A 19,953-nucleotide genomic window follows, 5' to 3' on the forward strand; every position below is an offset into this window, starting at 1 on the left:
TCAACCTTATAAGCAACATTTTCTTAGATGGAAGACAAAGTCCACACCTTGAATCACAACAGCCAGAGCTTCTAAGTGTTATCACTGGGTAAGGTTAGTGTTTCCCATCTTTATTGATCAGCCTTGGACTGCGCCTTCACAACAAACACTGAGCAATTTCAGGAAGGTTGCTCACTTCCTTCTGTTTTCCTATGGTTCATACCCATCATAACTAAGCAGCACATGTTGTGTGGGAGAGGAATCAAAAGAAAACCCTTCCTTACAAAATGTACAATACTGTCAGCTGCAAATGCAAGAAAGGCTCTATTACCATCCAATCGCAGACAGCATCTGTATGTCCTCTGCATGTGTTATGATCTGAGGAAGCCCTAATGCGTCTGCTAAAAAAAAAAAAAAAGAAGAGCTGCTCTCCAGCATCATATTGAATATGCACAAACCTGAAACGACAGCTCAAACCCCAGCTGACAAAAAAGAAAAAAACAGCCAAAACAACTCAGTTACACCCAGAAGATAAGCAATACATTAAATTATTACCCCCCAGCACAATGAGACGGCATCTTCAGAAACCACAAGTATGAATACCAGTTCCTTGCTGTTAGCAATCCAATGTCCTGCACTTGCACTCCTGAATCCCCACATTAGGGACTGTAGTGATACGACAAGGGGTAATGGGTTCAAACTTTTTCCACTTAAAAGGGGAAGTTTAGATTAGATATAAGGAAGAAGTTCTTTACTGTGAGGGTGGTGAGGCACTGGAATGGGCTGCCCAGGAAACTTGTGAATGCTCCATCCCTGGCAGCGTTCAAGGCCAGGTTGGACAGAGCTTTGGGTGACATGGTTTAGCGTTAGGTGTCCCTGCTCATTGCAAGGACTTGGAACTAGATGATCTTAAGGTCCTTTCCAATCCTAATTAGGAGATTCTACCTCCTTTCACTGGCAAAACCCCAAGACTCACTTCTATTCTACTCTTTTGTTCTTTACTTCCCTTTCTAAGGAATTATCTGCATACATAGTTTACATCTTAGAAAACTCCAAGCCTCTTATCAAACATTTTGCCATGCTGGTTTAATGTTTTTTCCTGAGTAGCTAGTCTTTTTGATACAGACAAAAGAGTATTCAGGTACTTTTCTGATAACACTTAAATACATCCGAACTTTAAAATCATGTCAGTTATGAAAACTAATCAAGGACTGCAAGGGAACAAAACAACCGATTTCATACAAACATAAAATGATTAGACTTGGGTCTATCTTCAACACCCCTGACATGGATAGGGACACCTTTCCTCAGACAGGCTGCTCAAAGCCCTGTCCAACATGGCTTTGACTGCTAGGGATAGGGAAGCAAACATTTCATCAGTAAATGCTGCCACGTTTCAGTCTTTCTGGACTTCAAAGATAGCAATATAATATGAGACATGGGTCACAAAGTACACAGAAACAGTATGTGGGAGGAGTATCAGCACCACATTCTTAAGTTTTACACGTGTTGTTGTCTTCTAAGGTAACAAACTGGAGGAACGACTCACCACTGCTGCACTGACTCTGCCTTTGATATGCAGTGCTTTACTGTGAAACTTCAACTGTTCTCCAACCTACAGGAAGAAAATAACTACCTTTAACAAAGGCTCTTTCCTACGAGAAGCAAGTTCTGCCACACAAACCACACAGCTTAATGCCTCATGCTCTTCCGACGCCTTCTCACCGGTTCCACCTTGACCGAACACGGTTTCGGGGAAAGAACCCGGAAACACACCCTTGAAATAAGGTAACAGTTCTCCCCGGCTCCGAGAGAGCACTTGCCCGCTGCCACACAGCGCAGCTCGCGAGGGCAGGCTGTGCACCGAGCCCAGCGCGGAAGGCAGGCAGGCGTCCGGGGTGCACCCGTGCGGCCGTCACCCGCACGGCCGGGAGCCAGCGCCGAGGCGCACGCAGGGGACGGGGCGCCGCGCCCTCGGCTCTGGGGATTCCTCCCCGCAATTGCCTGGCTGCGAGGTGCACCCGCCTGCCGCCCCCCTCCCCACAGCCCTCCTCGCGGCCTACTCTCCCTCCCTCCCTCCCTCCCGCCTGCCATCACCGCGCCCGGGCCGAGCACCGACCGCCACGCAGAGAGAGGCGGGAGGCCGGGCAGCACGCCGCGCCCGCAGCCCCCCGCCGCCCGCTAGGTCGCGGTGGCGGGAGGGCCCCGGGGGGCGGCGCTCCCCGAGGGCTGCTCACCGCTGCCGGCGGCCGCCGCGCCGGGCGCACGGGGCTGCTGCCGCTGACGAAGCTTGTGCCACGAGCCGGGACCAGCTGCTGCTGCTGCAGCTACCGCTACCGCTGCTGCTGCTTCTGCTGCTGCTACTGCTGCTGCTACTGCTGCTGCTGCTGCTGCTGCTGCCGCCGCCGCGCGCCCCCGTGACGATTGTTCCCCGCGACCGACAGCCAGTCCCGCCCGCGGAGAGCCGGCTGATGGCGGGGGGAGGGGAGGGGGCTGTGCGCCACGTGCGCCAACCACCCCGGGGGGCGGAGACTCACCGCCTGACGTCACGGCTTCCCCGTGGGGAGCCACGTGCTCCAGGCCCCCCGGGAGGTGACACCGAGGGGCGGGGCCCGGGCGGCCTCTGAGAGCCGCGTAATGGCGGAGCTAGCGGCGGCGGGGAGCAGGGCAGGCGTGGCCGTGCGTCCCCGGTGTGTCTGTGGTCGCTCCGGACAGCGGCGGTCTGAGCGTGCCGAGGGGCCGTGCACCTCTAATCCGGTGCTCGGTTCTGGGCCCGTCGCTACAAGAGAGACATTGAGGTGCTGGAGCAGGTCCAGAGAAGGGCAACAGAGCTGGTGCAGGGCCTGCAGCACAAGTGTGATGAGGAACGGCTGAGGGACCTGGGGGCTTAGTCTGGAGAAGGCTGAGGGGGGACCTTATTGCTCTCTACAACTGCCTGACAGGAGGCTGTAGTGAGGTGCGGTCAGTCTCTTCTCCCCAGTAACAAGCAATAGGACAAGAGGCAACGGCCTCAAGCTCTGTCAGGAGACGTTTAGACTGGGTATTAGGAAGAAATTACAGAGAGGGTGCTCGGGCATTGGAACAGGCTGCCCAGGGAGTGGTGGGGTCACCGTCCCTGGAAGCGTTCACAAACCGTGTACCGAGGCCCTCAGTGGTACGCCTTAGGGGTGGACCTGGCAGTCCCGGGTTAATGGCTGGACTTGATGATCTTAACCGCCTCTTCCAACCCAGCCGATTCTCTGCTCCCGTGCGGTGCGGGCACAGCCTCCGACCCCGAGCGGGGTGCGCGCTGCCCAGCGCCCCAGGTCTGCGCGCTCGGGGGTACCAGGCACCGGACAAGCGCGCTGCCGCGCAGCAGGACGTCGGGGCTGCCCCCATTCGCAGCCGCGCCGCTCGGCCTGCTCCCGGGGGGCGGGGCTCTGCACGCACCGCCGGCCCGCTGGGGGGCGCTGTGCCTCGCGACGCTGCGTCCCGAAGCGGCGCTGGTCGGGAGCCGTAGTGCCGCTCGGCACGTGTGCGGGGAGCGGCGTGGCGTGCGCCGGTGTTGCCGGAATGCCCAAGGTGCGAGCGGGGAAGCGGCTGCGGCAGGAGCGCGGGGAGGGCGGCGTCTCCGGTGAGTGCGGGCCGGGGCGATCGGCGGCGCCCGCGGGGACGGAGGCTGTGGGCAGGGCTGCCGCCTGGCGGGGCCTGCGCTCAGCCGTGCCGGGGTGAGGCCTCGGTGCTGCGGGTGGGCCCGGGGGAGTGCCGTGTGAGCCGGGAGAAGCGCCAGTGCCGACGGCGGAGCGGAGCGGAGCTGAGCTGAGCTGAGCTGAGCGGAGCTGAGCTGAGCTGAGCTGAGCTGAGCGGAGCTGAGCGGAGCGGAGCTGAGCTGAGCTGAGCTGAGGTGTGACTCCGCTCTCTGCCCTAGGCATCCTCTTCAACACCGGCGCCGGACAGCACATCCTGAAGAACCCCCTCGTCGTCAACAGCATCATCGAGAAGGTGGCTGGAGGGGCGGCGAGGCCGGGAGCGGGGCTGGGGGCTGCGGGAGCGCCTGGCAGAGCTCAATGAGCGTTCGCCGGGAGAGCGTGTCATGAGCTCTCCCCGCTTCCCTGAGTTCGGCCTTCCCGGTCTGTGGAGACACCTGCCTTCTGTGCTGCAGTTACTGCCTTGCCATGCCGCTTTTTTCCCTGACGTGCTGGTTATTTCTGGTTTTCTATACTTTGCAAAAGATCTCTCGTAAAGTAGCATTGGGACATTCTTGTTCTCACCTTTTCCCTCTTGTCACTCTTAATTATGTTCATGCACCTCTGCTAGGTTATTGTAGTTTTTTACCAAGCTGCATGTACCTTTCCTCTTGAAATTAAAGGTTGCTTGAAATCAGTTCTAGAGAAACAACTGCAATGCCTTTTGCTCTCAGGCTGCCCTACGACGTACAGATGTCATTCTGGAAGTGGGCCCAGGAACTGGTAACCTGACAGTAAAGATGTTAGAGAAAGTTAAAAAAGTAAGTGTTAATTTGACACACGCACACCTTCCCAAGCTCCAACCACATCGTGGCTTAGACTGTGGCAAGCAGAAGGGTCTTCACATGCTTGATTAAAATAAGTAGAATTACTCTATGAGTATTTTTCTTAACCTTTGCATAATTTCAATTTTTTTAATTGTTTGTGTAAATCTTGTATGGTTTTATCAAACTGTATTGCTGTTACCCATTTATGTGATAAGGCTTCTGTGTTTTTGGAGAAGGAGTAAGGTGCATAGACTAATAGGATCATTTAAACCTGTATGAATAGATACAGAGGTTTTTTACCATTGAAATTTTAATCCCAGCCAGGAGAAGTTGTACAAAGTTGCAATGATATACTTTGTTTTCAGGTTATTGCTTGTGAAATTGACCCTAGACTTGTTGGTGAACTTCAGAAGAGAGTGCAGGGCACGTGAGTATCAGAAGTGGAAATAGTGAACTCTTAAAGCAGTGGAGCTGCATTGGCAAAAACTTTGGCAACATGCTTCTTTGAGGGTAACCACACCATATTTTCCCCAGGAGTCTGGCAAACAAACTAGAAATCAGGGTTGGAGATGTCCTGAAAACAGATTTGCCGTTCTTTGATGCATGCGTGGCTAACTTGCCCTACCAGGTATGGCTAAACAACATGACAAAACTTTTTTCTTTCTAAATTATAATTGCCCAGAAATTCTACTAACACTATTACTCTTTCTTCAGATTTCTTCACCTTTTGTTTTCAAGTTGCTGCTTCATAGACCTTTTTTCAGGTATGTGGAGGAACAGAGCTCTTTATTACCTGATAGAAAATAAAATAGCTTTAAAATTATTCACAAATCAAATTTTTTTGTTCCTAAAATATCAGTTTGATGGATTGGGGCCACACCCAAAATTTGCTATAATACAGAACTAGCCAGTGCCTGGAAATTAGTTTATGGCGATGTATTGAGTATGAAGCAAAAACTTAGTCTTGGCATCAGTGAGTATCCAGCTGACAAAACCAGAGTTGGACCTCTTGACACTAGTAATATAACTACTTGTTACTCCAGGGATAAGTAGGGCATTGTAGCACTTTGGATGTCTTCTTATCTGAGAAAGGAAGAGTGGAAAAGGTAGGAGTCTCCTACACTGGAGATATTCAAGGCCCGCCTGGACAAGTTCCTGTGTGATGTACTGTAGGTTACCCTGCTCTTGCAGGGGGGTTGGACTAGATGATCTTTTGAGGTCCCTTCCAACCCTTGGGATTCTGTGATTCTGTGATCAAAGCTAAGACTTTTCTATTACATGGTTTAAAAATGTAACTGCTCAGGTAGTTCTGTGTGTTGCTCAGTGAACATGAGTTCATGAATTCTTTCCCTGAAGTGCTAACATTAGTGACATTACTGGTCAGGTTTTGGAGCTTGGAGTGTTTGGATTTGAAGGACTCATCATAGAATTATTCAAAATGATCAGTTACAGTCAGGCACAAAACTCTTGAGACTAACCTCCTCTTTGATCCTGATGCCCTTAGGAGTATACAGAATCAAATTCTATTGTCTTTAAGGAGATGCAGATGTCTTTAAAAGGTTTTGTGTTTTGGTTTTGGGGTTTTTTTTGTGGTTTTGGGTTTTTTTAATCTGCACTAATTAAGACATTCTGATTATGGCAAACTTGTATTGTTTCTCAGTACTGAGGCAAATACTGTACTTTCCAAGTGTGTTAGTTGGGTTTTGGTGTAGAAGTTGATTACTTAGAATTCATTTTCTCATTTCTGTTATTCTCAGGTGTGCAATACTTATGTTTCAAAGGGAATTTGCACTTCGTTTGGTTGCCAAACCAGGAACTAAACTATACTGCAGACTCTCTATTAATACTCAGTTACTAGCTCGAGTAGATCATCTGATGAAGGTATGTCATTCTGCATTAGCTAACAGAAGTACCAAAGACAGAAGAATGTTTCTAGGAATGTGAGGATTTGCTGCTTATTCATACAGCTGCCTGACTTCTCCTGACTAACAGGTTGGAAAGAACAATTTCAGGCCTCCTCCCAAAGTGGAATCCAGTGTTGTCAGAATAGAGCCAAAGAACCCACCACCACCTGTCAACTTCCAGGTGAGCATCTACAGCAACGTAGCATACTAGTGGTAATACTTAATTTCACTCTTCACCTACTACTCAGTTCCATGTGCTCTTTTTACTGTTAAGTACCAGCTACTCACTGGCATTTACATCATTCCAAAATACTTACTCCTCTGTTATCAGGCTTGCGTTAGGACATTACCTGAATGTGCCACCACCAGTTCGGGTCCGGCTTTATTTACAGCATTTCTGACAAGACTGAGGTGCCGTCTCCATGTCAGTTGGAGAGTTGCTAGTAATAATGCCCCTTTCATGGTGGTTTCTATCTCCCAGGGACCCTTCAGGCTGATGACTTCATTGGTTATGATCACAGGGGTATCCGTGAGAAGGCTTATCTTCAGATGAGTGTGTACAGTGTAGTATTCTTAAAATTACACTGAGTGCTCTATGCGTGGAAGTGTTCAGGGCCAGGTTGGACAGGGCATGAGGAACCTGGCCTAGTGTCCCTAGGTGTCCCTGCGCATAGCAGGGAGGTTGGAACTAGATGATCTTAAGGTCCTTTCCAACCCAAACCATTCTATGATTCTATGAAAATGCTGTGATCTTCAGGACCATTTCAGTCTTCCCCAAGGTTAGTCAGCTAGTCTTCAATTACATTTCTTTTTGGCACATGAGAACAATTGCAAGGTTTTCAAGAACAGTTCAAAGGTTTTTGTGGGTGAAGAATTTTGTCCTCCATTTTTATTGCTTTGTCCAAATCAGGACTGGTTTTGTATTATTTAGAAAGATATTTTCCAGGAAAAAATTAATGTGTTCAATATTCTTGTTCTGAAGTTGTCAATAGTGACTTGTCTTGTTTGTAGTAGCTGCATGTTCCTCTCTGTAAATTCTGACATTTTAATTTCAGGAGTGGGACGGTCTGGTAAGAATAGCATTTGTTAGGAAAAACAAGACACTCTCCGCAGCATTTAAGTAAGTAACTTGGGCCTACAAGGATTCTGGAGAGGGACTCCTTATTAGGGACTGTAGTGGTAGGACAAAGGGTAGTGGGTTCAAACTTAAACAGGGGAAGTTCAGGTTAGATATAAGGAAGAAGTTCTTTACTGTGAGGGTGGTGAGGCACTGGAACGGGTTGTCCACAGAAGTGGTAAATGCTCCACCCCTGGCAGGGTTCAATGCCAGGCTGGTCTAGTGTGAGGCGTCCCTGCTCATGGCAGTGCAGTTGGAACTGAATGATCTTGAAGGTGCTTTCCAACCCAAACCATGCTATGATTCTGTGATTCTGTAACTTCCGTTAAAGGACATCTTTTCGAAGTCTGAAGGCCCGTTCTGCTAACCATTTCTCTGGTGCAAATGCACAGCAGTGTTACATGCATGCCAGCACAGTCTGGGATAAACCGTGATGGAGGATTTATGCTGAGGTCACAAGTTTTTTCTTTGGTAAAAAAACTAGGCAGCTGTTTAAAAAGAACAGCTCTATGTAGATGTTACAGTTTTTGATAGTAAAGATTAACAATGAATCAAGTCAAGAAACCTAGTTAAAGCTCAATTTTTATTCTAAGCTTGCATTTCTTTTAGGTCAAGTGCTGTAGAGCAGTTACTGGATCATAATTACCGAATTCATTGTTCCTTACATAATACAGTAAGCTCCTTTCTAATATATTGAATTCTATTTCTGTGTATTGTGTCCTACATACTGACTTTTGTAAGAGTAAAAAATTAACATTGAAAACCTGCTTTAGCGTGTTAAATTTTTTCCGAGAGAGTTTGAGGGAGGAGAAACTTGCCTTACAGAAAAATCTAAAAGGGTCATTAAATCACTGTGAAAGAGCTGAAAGCTGAGTATGTTACTAATATATTTGCTGTACATGTCTCAAGGACTTGTACTAATCTAGTGAGAATCTAATGAGAAAACTGTCTGTGTATGCTTAGCAATACTGTTGATTCATTTATAATGAATGAGCTGGGGTATAAAAATTCAGATGTAAGAATACAGTAGTCCAAACAAGAAAAAAAATCCCTGATATAGCTACTTGAAACAAGAACCATTCTAAAAGCAGGAAAAGAGTAATTATTTAAATGACCATTTTCTGTGCTATGAATAGAAAATTAATTTATATCCTATTTTTCATTGACAGGAAATACCTGAAAACTTCAAAATTGCAGAGAAAATACAGGCAGTCCTAGAAAATACAGGTTACTCTGAAAAACGAGCCCGTTCAATGGATATAGATGATTTTATTAGGTATTCTTTTTTCCTTTATGCCTTCCTTTTAAGCTTCTTGAAATTCTATCTGTGCCCGTGTAGCACAATTATTGGGTCACAGAGTAGTAGTACTGTTTTCCTCTTGATACCAGACACTCCTTGCTTCCAGTCCTGAGTCTGAACACTTAAAACCCTACATATATTTTAGCTGCTGCTTACATTGTTGAGGACCAACTAGCTAAAGATCCCTGTTTCAGGTGTTTGTGTACTAGACCCTTTAGCCTCCTCTAAAAATGGCTTTAATAATGGAATTGATTATTGTAATATCCCTGGAGACTTCCACAGCCCTTCTCTGTGTTGAGGATTAGGCCATAGTCTATAACATGATTTGGAAATTTGTGTAATTAACTGCTATATTCTGCTCTTATGTCTGGTCAGTTAAGTGGCAACCTAAATCCTCTTTCACAGTGTGACAATTAATACAGCTACCACTCTTTAAAGAAACGTAGTAACTTGCTAGGATGCAGTGTAACTAACTGCACTGAAAATATGCCTACATCTCCAAAATGGCGAATTTGCTAGTAACATCTAGTTTAAGATTTTGTAATAATTCTTTTTTGCAGTTAAACAGTGTCTGCTTTCATGCTATTTTTATATATTATTCACCAGCTAGCACCTCTTAGAAATGCCTTAAGCTGAAATATAAATTAGTAGAAATTGTAACATAAATCTTTCACTCTTTCAGCTTGCTACATGGCTTCAATGCAGAAGGCATCCATTTCTCATAGAGTGTACTTGAAGAATGAAGGATCTGTATTTTGTCACCGCAGACTTATCTAAGCCAGTGTGACTGCAGTGTACATGCACATTCTGGTTCTTAAAACGTTACATGCATTTTTATCACAGAGAGTAGGGAAGAAGCTGCTGCTTTCTATTTCAAGAGAGAAATTCTTCACAGCTGAAGTGAGGTGCTGGAATCCCATATGACTGTATATTTTTAAATATACCAAATAACATGGATGGATGCTGCCGTGATTGAAACCTGTGTTCTCTGATCATGGACTTGGATTTTGCTTCAGTAAATTCTTGCACAGTACTCAACAGTACAACCCTAAGTCTAGTCTGGGCAACAAAAACAGTTGTAGTCATTCCATTTGTTTGGGATTTATTTTTTTTTAATTGTGTTTTTTCAAAGTATATTTAAACACATTATTTTAATTTGAAATGCTGGCCTCTTCCATGTGTTCTCTGGTATCTGCCCCCATTCCAATTCTGCTAGCAACAGTCTTTTCTTGGAGAAAACCCAGTAACACTTTCTCAGGAACAAGAGCATTTACCTTGCCAGCTCAGTATCAGTTACAAAAACACTACAGAGATACCTGAAAGTACCGGTGTCATCTCCTTATGCCGTCTTTATTGCCATCAAACCACTGCAGGAACCAGCAGAAAGCTACCAAAGGGCTAGTCTTGTAAGCACAGACAGAAAGGTTATTTTTGCCAACTGTAAATTCAAGCAGCTATTTTTAAAAGAAAAATACTTCACCCTCAAGGGAGGGAAAGGTTTTAGCACAGATCAAAGCTTTCAGTGAGTCTTACAGGAATGCATGCCTGTGTCCTGACAGAAAGACTTAGAAGTGCCTTAATAGCATTTGGATTATTATGTATTTGTTACTAAGGACAAGGCAATTTTCTCAAGGAGTTTTGTATTAACTGTAGCAGCTCTCAAAAGAAAAATCCACTTTGGTCTGTCTTACAGGAAAAAGTCATTTTTCACTCTGCAGCATCATGCAGGGGTGAAGGCACAGCCCTGTGTATTAGCTACCATAAGTAATTTTTTCATGTATTGCATACCTCTTTCAATACAACCACAGTAAGTGGAGAAGAGGCAAGTTAGCAAAAACTCTTCAAAGATGTGGTGTCATTTTATGCACATCCAGTGTCAATTCTTACAAGTCATTGATTCAGACGCACGTACAGGAACAGGCACTTGAATATGCAGGCATCCCAAGAGGTCATTTTGAAAAACCAAATTGCTAATTTTTTCATTTAATGATTCTAGTGCCGGTTCACTGCATAGAGAACCAATGTATGGGTGAGGTAAGTAGCAACAGCAATGCATTCTGACTAATACAGAAGGAGCAAGTGCTGGAGATCTTTGTCACTTAGTAGGAAGCTGCTGAAATGTAACTGCATCTGTTGTTCCTGTCTGCTTTGGCACCTGCTGTAAACCACAGCCTGGTTGTGGCTCTAGGTTTGCATGGAGGAGCGGTAGGGAATCTACTATTTCTGATATAGGGTGTCTTGATCGTTAGAGGCATTTTAGAAAGTAAGCTGCTGGAGAAGTCTTCAAAGCAGCCCTCTGGTATTGTACAATACCCTGTGCTGTACTATCACTTGCTACCAAAACCTGCTGCCTTCTATTTCACTGTATTTTTCTTACAACTGTGAAGGAGGACGTTCCTAAATGCTTAGAAAGACACGTGATGTTTCTTTTAAGACCTGCTGCAAAACTTTTAGGACATCATTCTGGGCAACTTCTTCGTGTATAGCAAATCTGTACGAAGAGCTGGCTGTTGAAGTGAACGCTCATTCTCTAATCAGGGGCTTCTTGTTCAAAAGGGCAACTGATGCGGTTACAAAGTGAAATCCTTCTCAAAGCACAACAGAATTTCCATAGAAATAAACTCTCACATGTAATTCATTTAATAGCTTAATTTTATTAAACACATTATGTAAAATCTACATTGTTTCAGTTCATGTTTACACACAGATAGATTTTTTTTTTATTTTTTATTTTTTTTAACCATGATGCGACAAGAGCTTCCCATAGCCTAGCATTCTATGGGAGATAGAAACATTAAACACTACAAGAATTCCTGGCTTATTAACAATCTTTTCAATTGCCTTCCTTTTATCCCCTGCCAGGACTGGCACAAACAAACAGGCTTATATTCCAAAAGTATTTTTTAAACAATTCCAAGGGAAAGTCTGCTAATACAAACTCCTGGAAACTGGGAGAACTCCTAGAGAGGTCTACAAGTCTTCATTTGACAAGAAGTTCTTACATGAAAGGTCAACTTTTTTTGGATACTGACTTGCAAAAATAACTCGAGTGCCACCACCTAAGAAGTGCTGATACACATGGCGCCATTGGTAAGAATTCAGGTACTTGATTTCTATTAGCGCCAGGTTAAGAGGTATTGTGCAAAATCCCCAAAAGATGCAAGTTCAACCCACTTTTCAGCTGCTGGCACTGTACAAAGGGAAAAATAGGTATTAGCTACATTTATTTTTAAAGCAACAGAGCTACTCAAACTACCTGCAAACTACGGTTAATGAACATGTAAGTTTGTCATGCATTAAAAGCCAAATTTTAACAGTATGTGAAAGGCCAATATGTACGCATTTAGCTGGATCCCTGAACTTTGACAGTTATCCATATGCAGAGGTCAGATCGTACCTTTACTCTGACAACATTACCACATACCATAACACATACCCTATATGTGCATTATCCAAAGATACAACTCTCCTTAGTACTTAAACATTACCCTTTATTATACATCAACTAATTTTTATTTTTGTGGTTTTTTTGATCAGTTTTTTGTTGGGTTTTTTTTTTTTTTTAAGTACAGAGTGAAACGTTAGAATTATATCACCATTATTATTTATGGTACTCAAATAAATCTAAATTCCATATTTTTACAAGGTGGATGGAATGTCCAGCTGGTTGTACACTCTTAACAGCTATTGCAGTTCCTGTTCAAATGATATGGCACATCCTGTGAAATGAATCTAGCCACCAAAAAAAAAGTCTCAAAACACATTAAAAATGCACGCGCACTGGAAGTAATTTATATTGACAAATAAGGAATGTTATCATTAAGGCTGTGCTTCAGGAAGATGATGCTGAGGGTTAAGTAGCCTTCATCAAGGCACAAAATGGGAAGAAGTAAAGCACAGCTGTCTGTAGAGGAGTAGTTACATACAACCACTAGTGAGGTGTGCATGCACGCAAACACAATTTTAAACTGCACAGCTGGTCTTTGTAACAAAAGTGAACATAGTCAAAAGGAAACTGCGGCTTTTAAATGGCCACAGCTTTACTTCATTGTTAAAAAATGGCAAATATTTCCAAACCAAAACCTCACGATTTGAGTAAGTGAAATATTTTAAACAAAGTGCTTCACAGATCTGAACCCTGCATGGTTGTGCTGTCTGGTCTAGAAGCATTTTGTAGACATCATAGGAGCATTTCACACAAAACTTAAAAATGTCATTCAGGTGAATAAGAAACAGGACATTTCCACAGACATTTCTAATGTTTTTACACTTTCAAGTAGTTGAGTTCTTACAGCCACTGGGTTTTGTAACAAATGTGTGCTACAGCAGTACGGGTTCATGGACTCTTTTAGCAGCAAAGGCCTGTTTCAAAGGGCACGTGGTTTTTTTAGGCTGATCTGTTTACTGGCCTGTTCCTCCTCTTGCAGAGCTGCCCGGAAAGATTTCACTTTGTCTTTAATGAAAAAGAGAGAATAAATACTGATGTGCCTCTGCTCAACACAGATCTCAAAATTAAGCCCTGATGCCGCACATCCCAGCCCCAGTGCACAACAAAGAACATCCCTGCACAAGAATAGCTGACGCTACAAACTACAAAAGGATCGAGACAAGCTTAAATTCAATACTCACCATACAAACAAGTTGCAGAGCAACTCAGTCCCTTCTTAGATGCTACCCCTGTCTCTAGGCAGGGTAAATCTGGAAACTGCATAATTGCATTTCCAGCATGTAACCTGTTCACACTTAAATTCTGCCTCTAACTCAGAGTATAATGAGATGCACACCACATAAATCCTTTTCCTTCTCAGCAGCTTCCAAACCATCCTTAGAGGCATACAAAACTGTAATAAGTGTACAATCAGTCATTTCTATACATTCAAAAACCCAGCAGGGTAAATTCTACTCCCCACTGTTTTTCTATGAATGTGAAAAGCATGTGTGATCAGATTTTGGAAGTTATTCACCATAAATAGGGGAATGCATCTTTCATTAGTTTCATCATAACTATAACAACAATGGGGAAAACCTAGGAAAGTTAGTGTGGCATCCTTTCATACTTCTATTTCTGAGTAAAAACAAAGGTTTTATCTTACAAGGAGTTTCCTAACACAGATCAAAAACACCCCAACCTCATCCCTCAGGCCCCAACCCTACCCTTACACTTCTGCCAGTATAGCCTGACTTCTGGAGACCAGTTACAGAAAGTAAATTGGAAGATCCCTCCCCATAAGGTTACCAAGCCAGCAAACTGATTTTAGAAGACAAGTGGGAGAGTCAATTGTGGGCTCTAAGAAGTATCTGCAGTTTGTTTTTCAACAAAGAGAGACTGACAAAATGCAAAAGTAAGCTAACCACCAAGCTACAGGGAGCCTGATGCTGTTCTTAAAAAAATGAGAGCTTTGTCTCTGCTACACTACAGAATGCAACAGAGCAGGAACTGCAAGTCCCTACTACTTCTTCCTCACTGCATCACCTTCTTTTTCATACAGTGCCTTTGGATTTTCTTTTTCTTTCCTTTACTGTTTTGGGGCAAATGGAAAAAAAAAAAAGGGGGGGGGGGAAGTTACAGGATTGAGTTTATACTTCCTGGAGATAAAGTATAGATTTTTCCTTAAAACTAGGATGAACACTTACGCAAACATGTTCTTATGGAAAACAGTAAATGCTCCTTCTACAAGACACTGCAGGGCAACAGAAGGGGGAATAAAAACCCTAAAACGTAACCAAATATTTTTATCCTCATTATTACTGCAAGTTTCCATGGCATATGAAAACACATAGCTAATAATGAACACCAAAGTGATGAAAAGCAATCTACCTCTAAGTTCGGTCAGAATCTCAATTTTTTGATCTAGAATTACTTCAAGTTGGGTAGCGTAAGAATCCACATCATAGTCTACTTCTTCCGTCATCTCAAGAAGAGCTTTTTCATCCTCCAGCCATCTAAGGGATTCCTAGGTAGAAGTTAAAACAAACAAAACAAAACAGCTAAATACATAAGCAAAGTTTACAGACAAGTTTTAAGACGAAGAGCTGAATCAGACCTTTTCTCAGGACAACCACATTTTCACTGCCTAGCCACCTTAATATAACAGATCTCCATCTTAAAATGAAATCTTACTCCTAACTAAGCAAAATTGAAACCTTACTGCTAATTCAACAACATCGTAAATCTTCTTTCTTCATTCCAGTAGTCATACCAGCAAGAGATAAACCCCAGCAACTCCAGTTCTCTTCTAATTCAGAACGTAAAGCGGTTGTAAAGCTAAGAAACTCAGAACTTTATGCCACACTTATGCCCCCTTAGGCAGGTATCTAACTTTGAATTTGGGCTTAAATTTTACATATGGGCTGGTTGCCCCTGATTATAATCATCATGTCCTTACTAAAGTCAAGGAGCCAAGATAATTCCACCCATAACTGAATACAGCTTTTAGAGAAGCTGTGTGAAAAGAACTATTTTAAACTCACTTGGTAGGAGGCTTGCCAGATGCTTTAAACTAGATGTGTTGGGAGAGGAGGGCATCATTCTATCCCAACACACCCAGTCAGTTGCCAACACCTATAATAAATGCTTGGAGCAGTGTAGAGATATTCCAGCCGCTCCAGTCAATGAGCCAGCTTCATCTGGAGCTCATCTCAGATGCCTCTATACAAACGCCCGTAGCATAGGGAACAAACAAGAGGAGTTAGAGATGTGTGCACATCTGTGGGCATATGATATAATAGGCATCACAGAAACATGGTGGGATGGCTCCTGTGACTGGAGTGTTGGAATGGAAGGTTACAGGCTCTTTAGGAAAGACAGGCCCGGCAGGCGGGAAGGGGGAGTTGCCCTTTATGTTAGGGATAGGCTGGAAAGTATGGAACTCTGTCTGGGGACAGGTGAGCAGTCAACAGAGAGTTTGTGGGTCAGGGTTAAAGGGAGAACAGCTGTGGGAGACATTACTGTGGGGATCTGTTACAGGCCGCCTGATCAAGAGGAACCTGTGGATGAAGCACTCTACAGACAGATAGGAAAAGCCTCATGCTCGCAGGCCCTTGTTCTCATGGGGGAATTCAACCACCCTGACATCTGTTGGAACGATGGCACTGCACGGCACAAGCAATCCAGGAGGTTCCTCGGTTGTGTGGAAGACAACTTCCTTCTGCAAGTAATAGAGGAGCCAACAAGGAGAGGTGCCATGCTTGACCTCGTGCTCACCAACACGGCGGGCCTGGTTGGAAATGTGACGCCCCAGGGAAGCCTTGGATGCAGCGATCACGAGATGGTAGAATTTGAGATCCTCAGGACAGTGAGAAGAGCGTGCAGCAAGCTCACTGCCCTGGGCTTCAAAAGAGCAGACTTTGGCCTCTTCAGGAACCTGCTTAGTAAGGTTCCATGGGATATAGCCCTGGAGGGCAGGGGGGCCCAAGACTGCTGGTTTATGTTCAAGGATTACCTACTGCCAGCTTAGGAGTGCTGCATCCCAACTAGAAGTGCACACAGCAGGAGGGCCAGGAGACCTCCTTGGATGGATAAGGAGCTGCTGAGGAAAATCTGAAGGAAAAAAGAGGCTTATAAAAGGTGGAAGCAAGGACAGGCGGCCTGGAAGAATACAGGGATGCTGTCCGGGAAGCTAGGGACCAGGTTAGGAAAGCTAAGGCCCAGTTAGAATTAAACTTGGCTAGGGATAAGAAAGATAACAGGAACGGATTCTGTAAGTACATAGCGAATAAAAGACAGGACTAGGGACAATGTGGGCCCTCTCTGGAAGCTATCAGGGGAACTGGCTACACAGGATTTGGAGAAGGCTGAGGTTCTGAATGACTTCTTTGCCTCGGTCTTCACTGGCAAATGCTCTGAGCGCACCACCCGAGTCTTGGAAGGCAGACACAGGGACTGTGAGAATGAAGACCTTGGGCCCACTGTAGGAGAGGATCTGGTTCGAGACCATCTTCAAAACCTGAATGTGCACAAGTCCACGGGACCTGATGAAATCCATCCGCGGGTCCTGAAGGAGCTGGCGAATGAAGTTGCTAAGCCAAAGGCCATCATATTTGAAAAATCATAGCAGTCAGGTGAAGTTCCCAATGACTGGAAAAAGGGAAATATAACCCCCATTTTCAAGAAGGGGAAAATGGAAGACCCGGGGAATTACAGACCAGTCAGTCTCACCTCTGTGCCTGGTAAAATCTTGGAGCACATTCTCCTGGAAGGCATGCTAAGGCACATGGAAAACAACAAGGTGCTTGGTGACAGCCAGCATGGCTTCACTAAGGGGAAATCCTGCCTGACCAATTTGGTGGCCTTCTGTGATGGGGCTACAGAACTGACGGACAGGAGTAGAGCAGTTGATGTCATCTACCTGGACTTGTGCAAAGCGTTCGACACTGTCCCACACAACAACCTTGTCTCTAAACTGGAGAGACATCAATTTCATAGGTGGACCACTCGGTGGATAAAGAACTGGCTGGACGGCCGCACACAAAGAGTTGTGGTCAATGGCTCAATGTGCGGCTGGAGACCAGTAACGAGTGGTGTTCCTCAGGGATTGGTGTTGGGACCGGTCTTGTTTAACATCTTCATCGCTGACATGGACAGTGGGATTGAGTGTGCCCTCAGCAAGTTTGCCGATGACACCAAGCTGTGTGGTCCGGTTGATATGCTGGAGGGAAGGGATGCCATCCAGAGGGACCTTGACACGCTTGTGAGGTGGGCTGATGCCAAAGTTATGAGTTTAACCAGGACAAGTGCAAGGTCCTACACCTGGGTCAGAGCAATCCCAGGCACAGCTACAGCTTGGGCAGAGAAGAGATTCAGAGCAGCCCTGCAGAGAAGGACTTGGGGGTGTTGGTCAATGAGAAAATGAACATGAGCCGGCAGTGTGCGCCCACAGCCCAGAAAGCCAACCGTATCCTGGGCTGCATCAAAGGGTTTGTGACCAGCAGGTTGAAGGAGGTGATCCTGCCCCTCTGCTCTGCTCTTGTGAGACCTCACTTAAGAATGTTGAGTGCAGTTCTGGTGTCCTCAACATAAAAAGGACATGGAACTGTTGGAACAAGTCCAGAGAAGGGCCACGAGGATGATCAGCGGACTGGAGCACCTCCCGTATGAAGACAGGCTGAGTAAGTTGGGGCTGTTCAGCCTGGAGAAGAGAAGGCTGCGTGGAGACCTCATAGCAGCCTTCCAGTACCTGAAGGGGGCCTATAAGGATGCTTGGGAGGGACTCTTCATTAGGGACTGCAGTGACAGGACAAGGGGTAATGGGTTAAAACTTAAACAGGGGAAGTTTAGATTGGATATAAGGAAGAAGTTCTTTCCTGTGAGGGTGGTGAGGCACTGGAATCGGTTGCCCAGGGATGTTGTGAATGCTCCATCACTGGTGATGTTCCAGGCCAGGTTGGAGAAAACCTTGGGTGGCATGATTTAGTGTGAGGTGTCCCTGCCCATGGCAGGGGGTTGGAGCTGGATGATCTTAAGGTCCTTTCCAACCCGAACTACTCTACAATTCTATTCTATGATTCTATTGAGTAAGCCAACTCCCCAGATAGGTAAGAGAACAGTGAAAGTTGGTTAAGGCAGCTCTTGACCATCTTTGCACTCTGAATATTACCATGAAAGAGGAAAAAGTCTTGCAGCAAAGAAGAATGCAACCATGAGCTTAAAGCTTTCAGAAACATGCAAAGCTGTGATCAGGAGAACTGATCCTTGGAAATGCTTTGATTTAAAAAAACAAACAAACAAAAAATAAACCACAAAAAAAAAAAAAAAAAAAACCAACAAACCACCAAGAAAGCAGCTGACAGTTTTAAGCATGCTGGGTTTGAAATACTAAGATTAAGACTTTCCCTCTGCTCGTTAGTCCAGGTAATATCAAAATCATAGTCCAAACACCATGTATGCTTTTTGGCTTTCAGAACAGACTGAGCTCACATTGGCATAGGATTCATCTAATGTAAACTCTTACACTCAGGACACAAGGGAAGGCACTTTCAGAGCACAATTCATTCCGCTGATCTATTTCAGACATTTTGTTAGGAAATGAAGTTTTGGATCAGCAGGTTCCAGGAGGAAAGTGACAGGAGACAACTTCTGCCCAGTACAGCTAGTAGATTCTGGTGCAACCCACCTCCCCCACTGGCATAAACTAAAGCCATACCATAAGTGAAGGGAGCTGGGGCAGAGACACATTTCTTTCCAGTAACTGCTGGGAGGAGCAGTAATCTTCAGAGGGACACACTACACAGAGGTACAAAGATCTTACACTAATGCAGCTTGTCTCTCCAGAAGTCACAAGCACTGGGACACAGCTATGGCATATGGCATATGAGTTTCACACATTTGCGTGTATTACTTCAGGGCTAATGTTCCAGAATAACTAAATCTCTACATCTGTTGTAAAATGCGTTATTTAGCATCCTACTGTATTATGAACACACATTAATGTTTCACTAAGTTAGATACCTAAACTGAGGACATGTGTGCATTTCCTACAGGCTTAACGGTCTGCTGTTCTCTTGCAGCAGATGTGTTAAATGGACAGCCTGCCTAAGACTCTAAGGTTATGAATGGGAGCAACTCACATTTCCTCCTGAAAACTAGTAACTCATACTTACTACTACACCTTATTTTATGAATGCAAAAGGTTCTGTGGCCCTGACAAGCATCACACTGCACAGACAGTATTTCTTCAAAAGTCCCTGACTAATAGCAAGTGAAAACCAGTATGTATCTGTAAAAAAGAAGCTAACAGGCAGTAAGAAGTATATGTGTCTCTCCTGTGCCTCAGTATCTCAGAGGAAGTTGTCACGAAAGGATACTCAGATACACTACTTGGAGGGAGTACTGCAGTATCTTAGAGGGAGATGACCAGACAGAAATGGTGCTGATTGAATCATTACTATTAACTTCCATCTCTGGCATAGGAATGTTGGCACTTAAATTGAAAATTTCAAGACCCATCTGAATTAATACCCTGTGACTAGGAAAAATACACAAATGCTGGGAAAGGACTACAGCAGAAAATATTGCGAATAATAAAAAGAAAACAGCAACTTTACTAACTTTATGGGATGATATAAAAATACGCTTCTCTTTCACCATGGGGAAAAAGTTTAGCAGTTATGGGATCTGTTACTATTTGTTTGCTATAATGGGCTTAGCCTAATAAAACAATTT

General features: G+C 44.7%; 3 protein-coding genes across 8 annotated transcripts in view; 1 reads left to right on the forward strand and 2 right to left on the reverse strand.

Moving 5' to 3' along the window:
* The window catches only part of IPO11 (importin 11), a 100,561-nt gene extending 98,259 nt beyond the window's left edge, over positions 1-2,302 (reverse strand). For 2 of the 3 annotated variants that reach the window (XM_065662528.1, XM_065662526.1), the window contains exons 1-2: positions 2,217-2,302; positions 1,529-1,594 (exon numbers count right to left, since the gene is read on the reverse strand). The gene's annotated coding sequence lies outside the window, so the exon portion shown is untranslated. The remainder of the gene's footprint in view (positions 1-1,528; positions 1,595-2,216) is intronic. The other variant, XM_065662527.1, reaches the window with a different exon arrangement.
* Positions 2,303-3,449: 1,147 nt separating this feature from the next.
* DIMT1 (DIM1 rRNA methyltransferase and ribosome maturation factor) lies at positions 3,450-11,471 on the forward strand. The gene is made up of 12 exons (XM_065661332.1): positions 3,450-3,592; positions 3,887-3,960; positions 4,379-4,465; positions 4,837-4,898; positions 5,006-5,099; positions 5,186-5,235; positions 6,229-6,352; positions 6,464-6,556; positions 7,431-7,495; positions 8,102-8,165; positions 8,662-8,768; positions 9,475-11,471. The coding sequence occupies exons 1-12, from the start codon at positions 3,532-3,534 to the stop codon at positions 9,515-9,517; spliced, it is 924 nt and encodes a 307-aa protein (XP_065517404.1). The 5' UTR covers positions 3,450-3,531; the 3' UTR covers positions 9,518-11,471.
* The window catches only part of KIF2A (kinesin family member 2A), a 64,791-nt gene continuing 56,264 nt past the window's right edge, over positions 11,427-19,953 (reverse strand). For all 4 annotated transcript variants that reach the window (XM_065661330.1, XM_065661328.1, XM_065661329.1 and 1 more), the window contains 2 exons: positions 14,611-14,746; positions 11,427-13,245 (listed from right to left, as the gene is read on the reverse strand). In XM_065661330.1, the coding sequence (XP_065517402.1) occupies positions 13,160-13,245; positions 14,611-14,746 (222 nt within the window). In that variant the 3' untranslated portion in view covers positions 11,427-13,159. The remainder of the gene's footprint in view (positions 13,246-14,610; positions 14,747-19,953) is intronic.

This window comes from Lathamus discolor, chromosome Z (genome assembly GCF_037157495.1).
Source record: "Lathamus discolor isolate bLatDis1 chromosome Z, bLatDis1.hap1, whole genome shotgun sequence".
Lineage (NCBI taxonomy): Eukaryota > Metazoa > Chordata > Aves > Psittaciformes > Psittacidae > Lathamus > Lathamus discolor.

Excerpts from the sequence above, each read along its gene's own strand:
- DIMT1 (XM_065661332.1), top strand. The coding sequence starts at position 3,532 with ATGCCCAAGGTGCGAGCGGGGAAGCGGCTGCGGCAGGAGCGCGGGGAG. Across the intron at positions 3,961-4,378 it reads TCAACAGCATCATCGAGAAG|GCTGCCCTACGACGTACAGA; the intron begins GTGGCTGGAGGG and ends TTTTGCTCTCAG. Across the intron at positions 8,166-8,661 it reads ATTGTTCCTTACATAATACA|GAAATACCTGAAAACTTCAA; the intron begins GTAAGCTCCTTT and ends TTTCATTGACAG.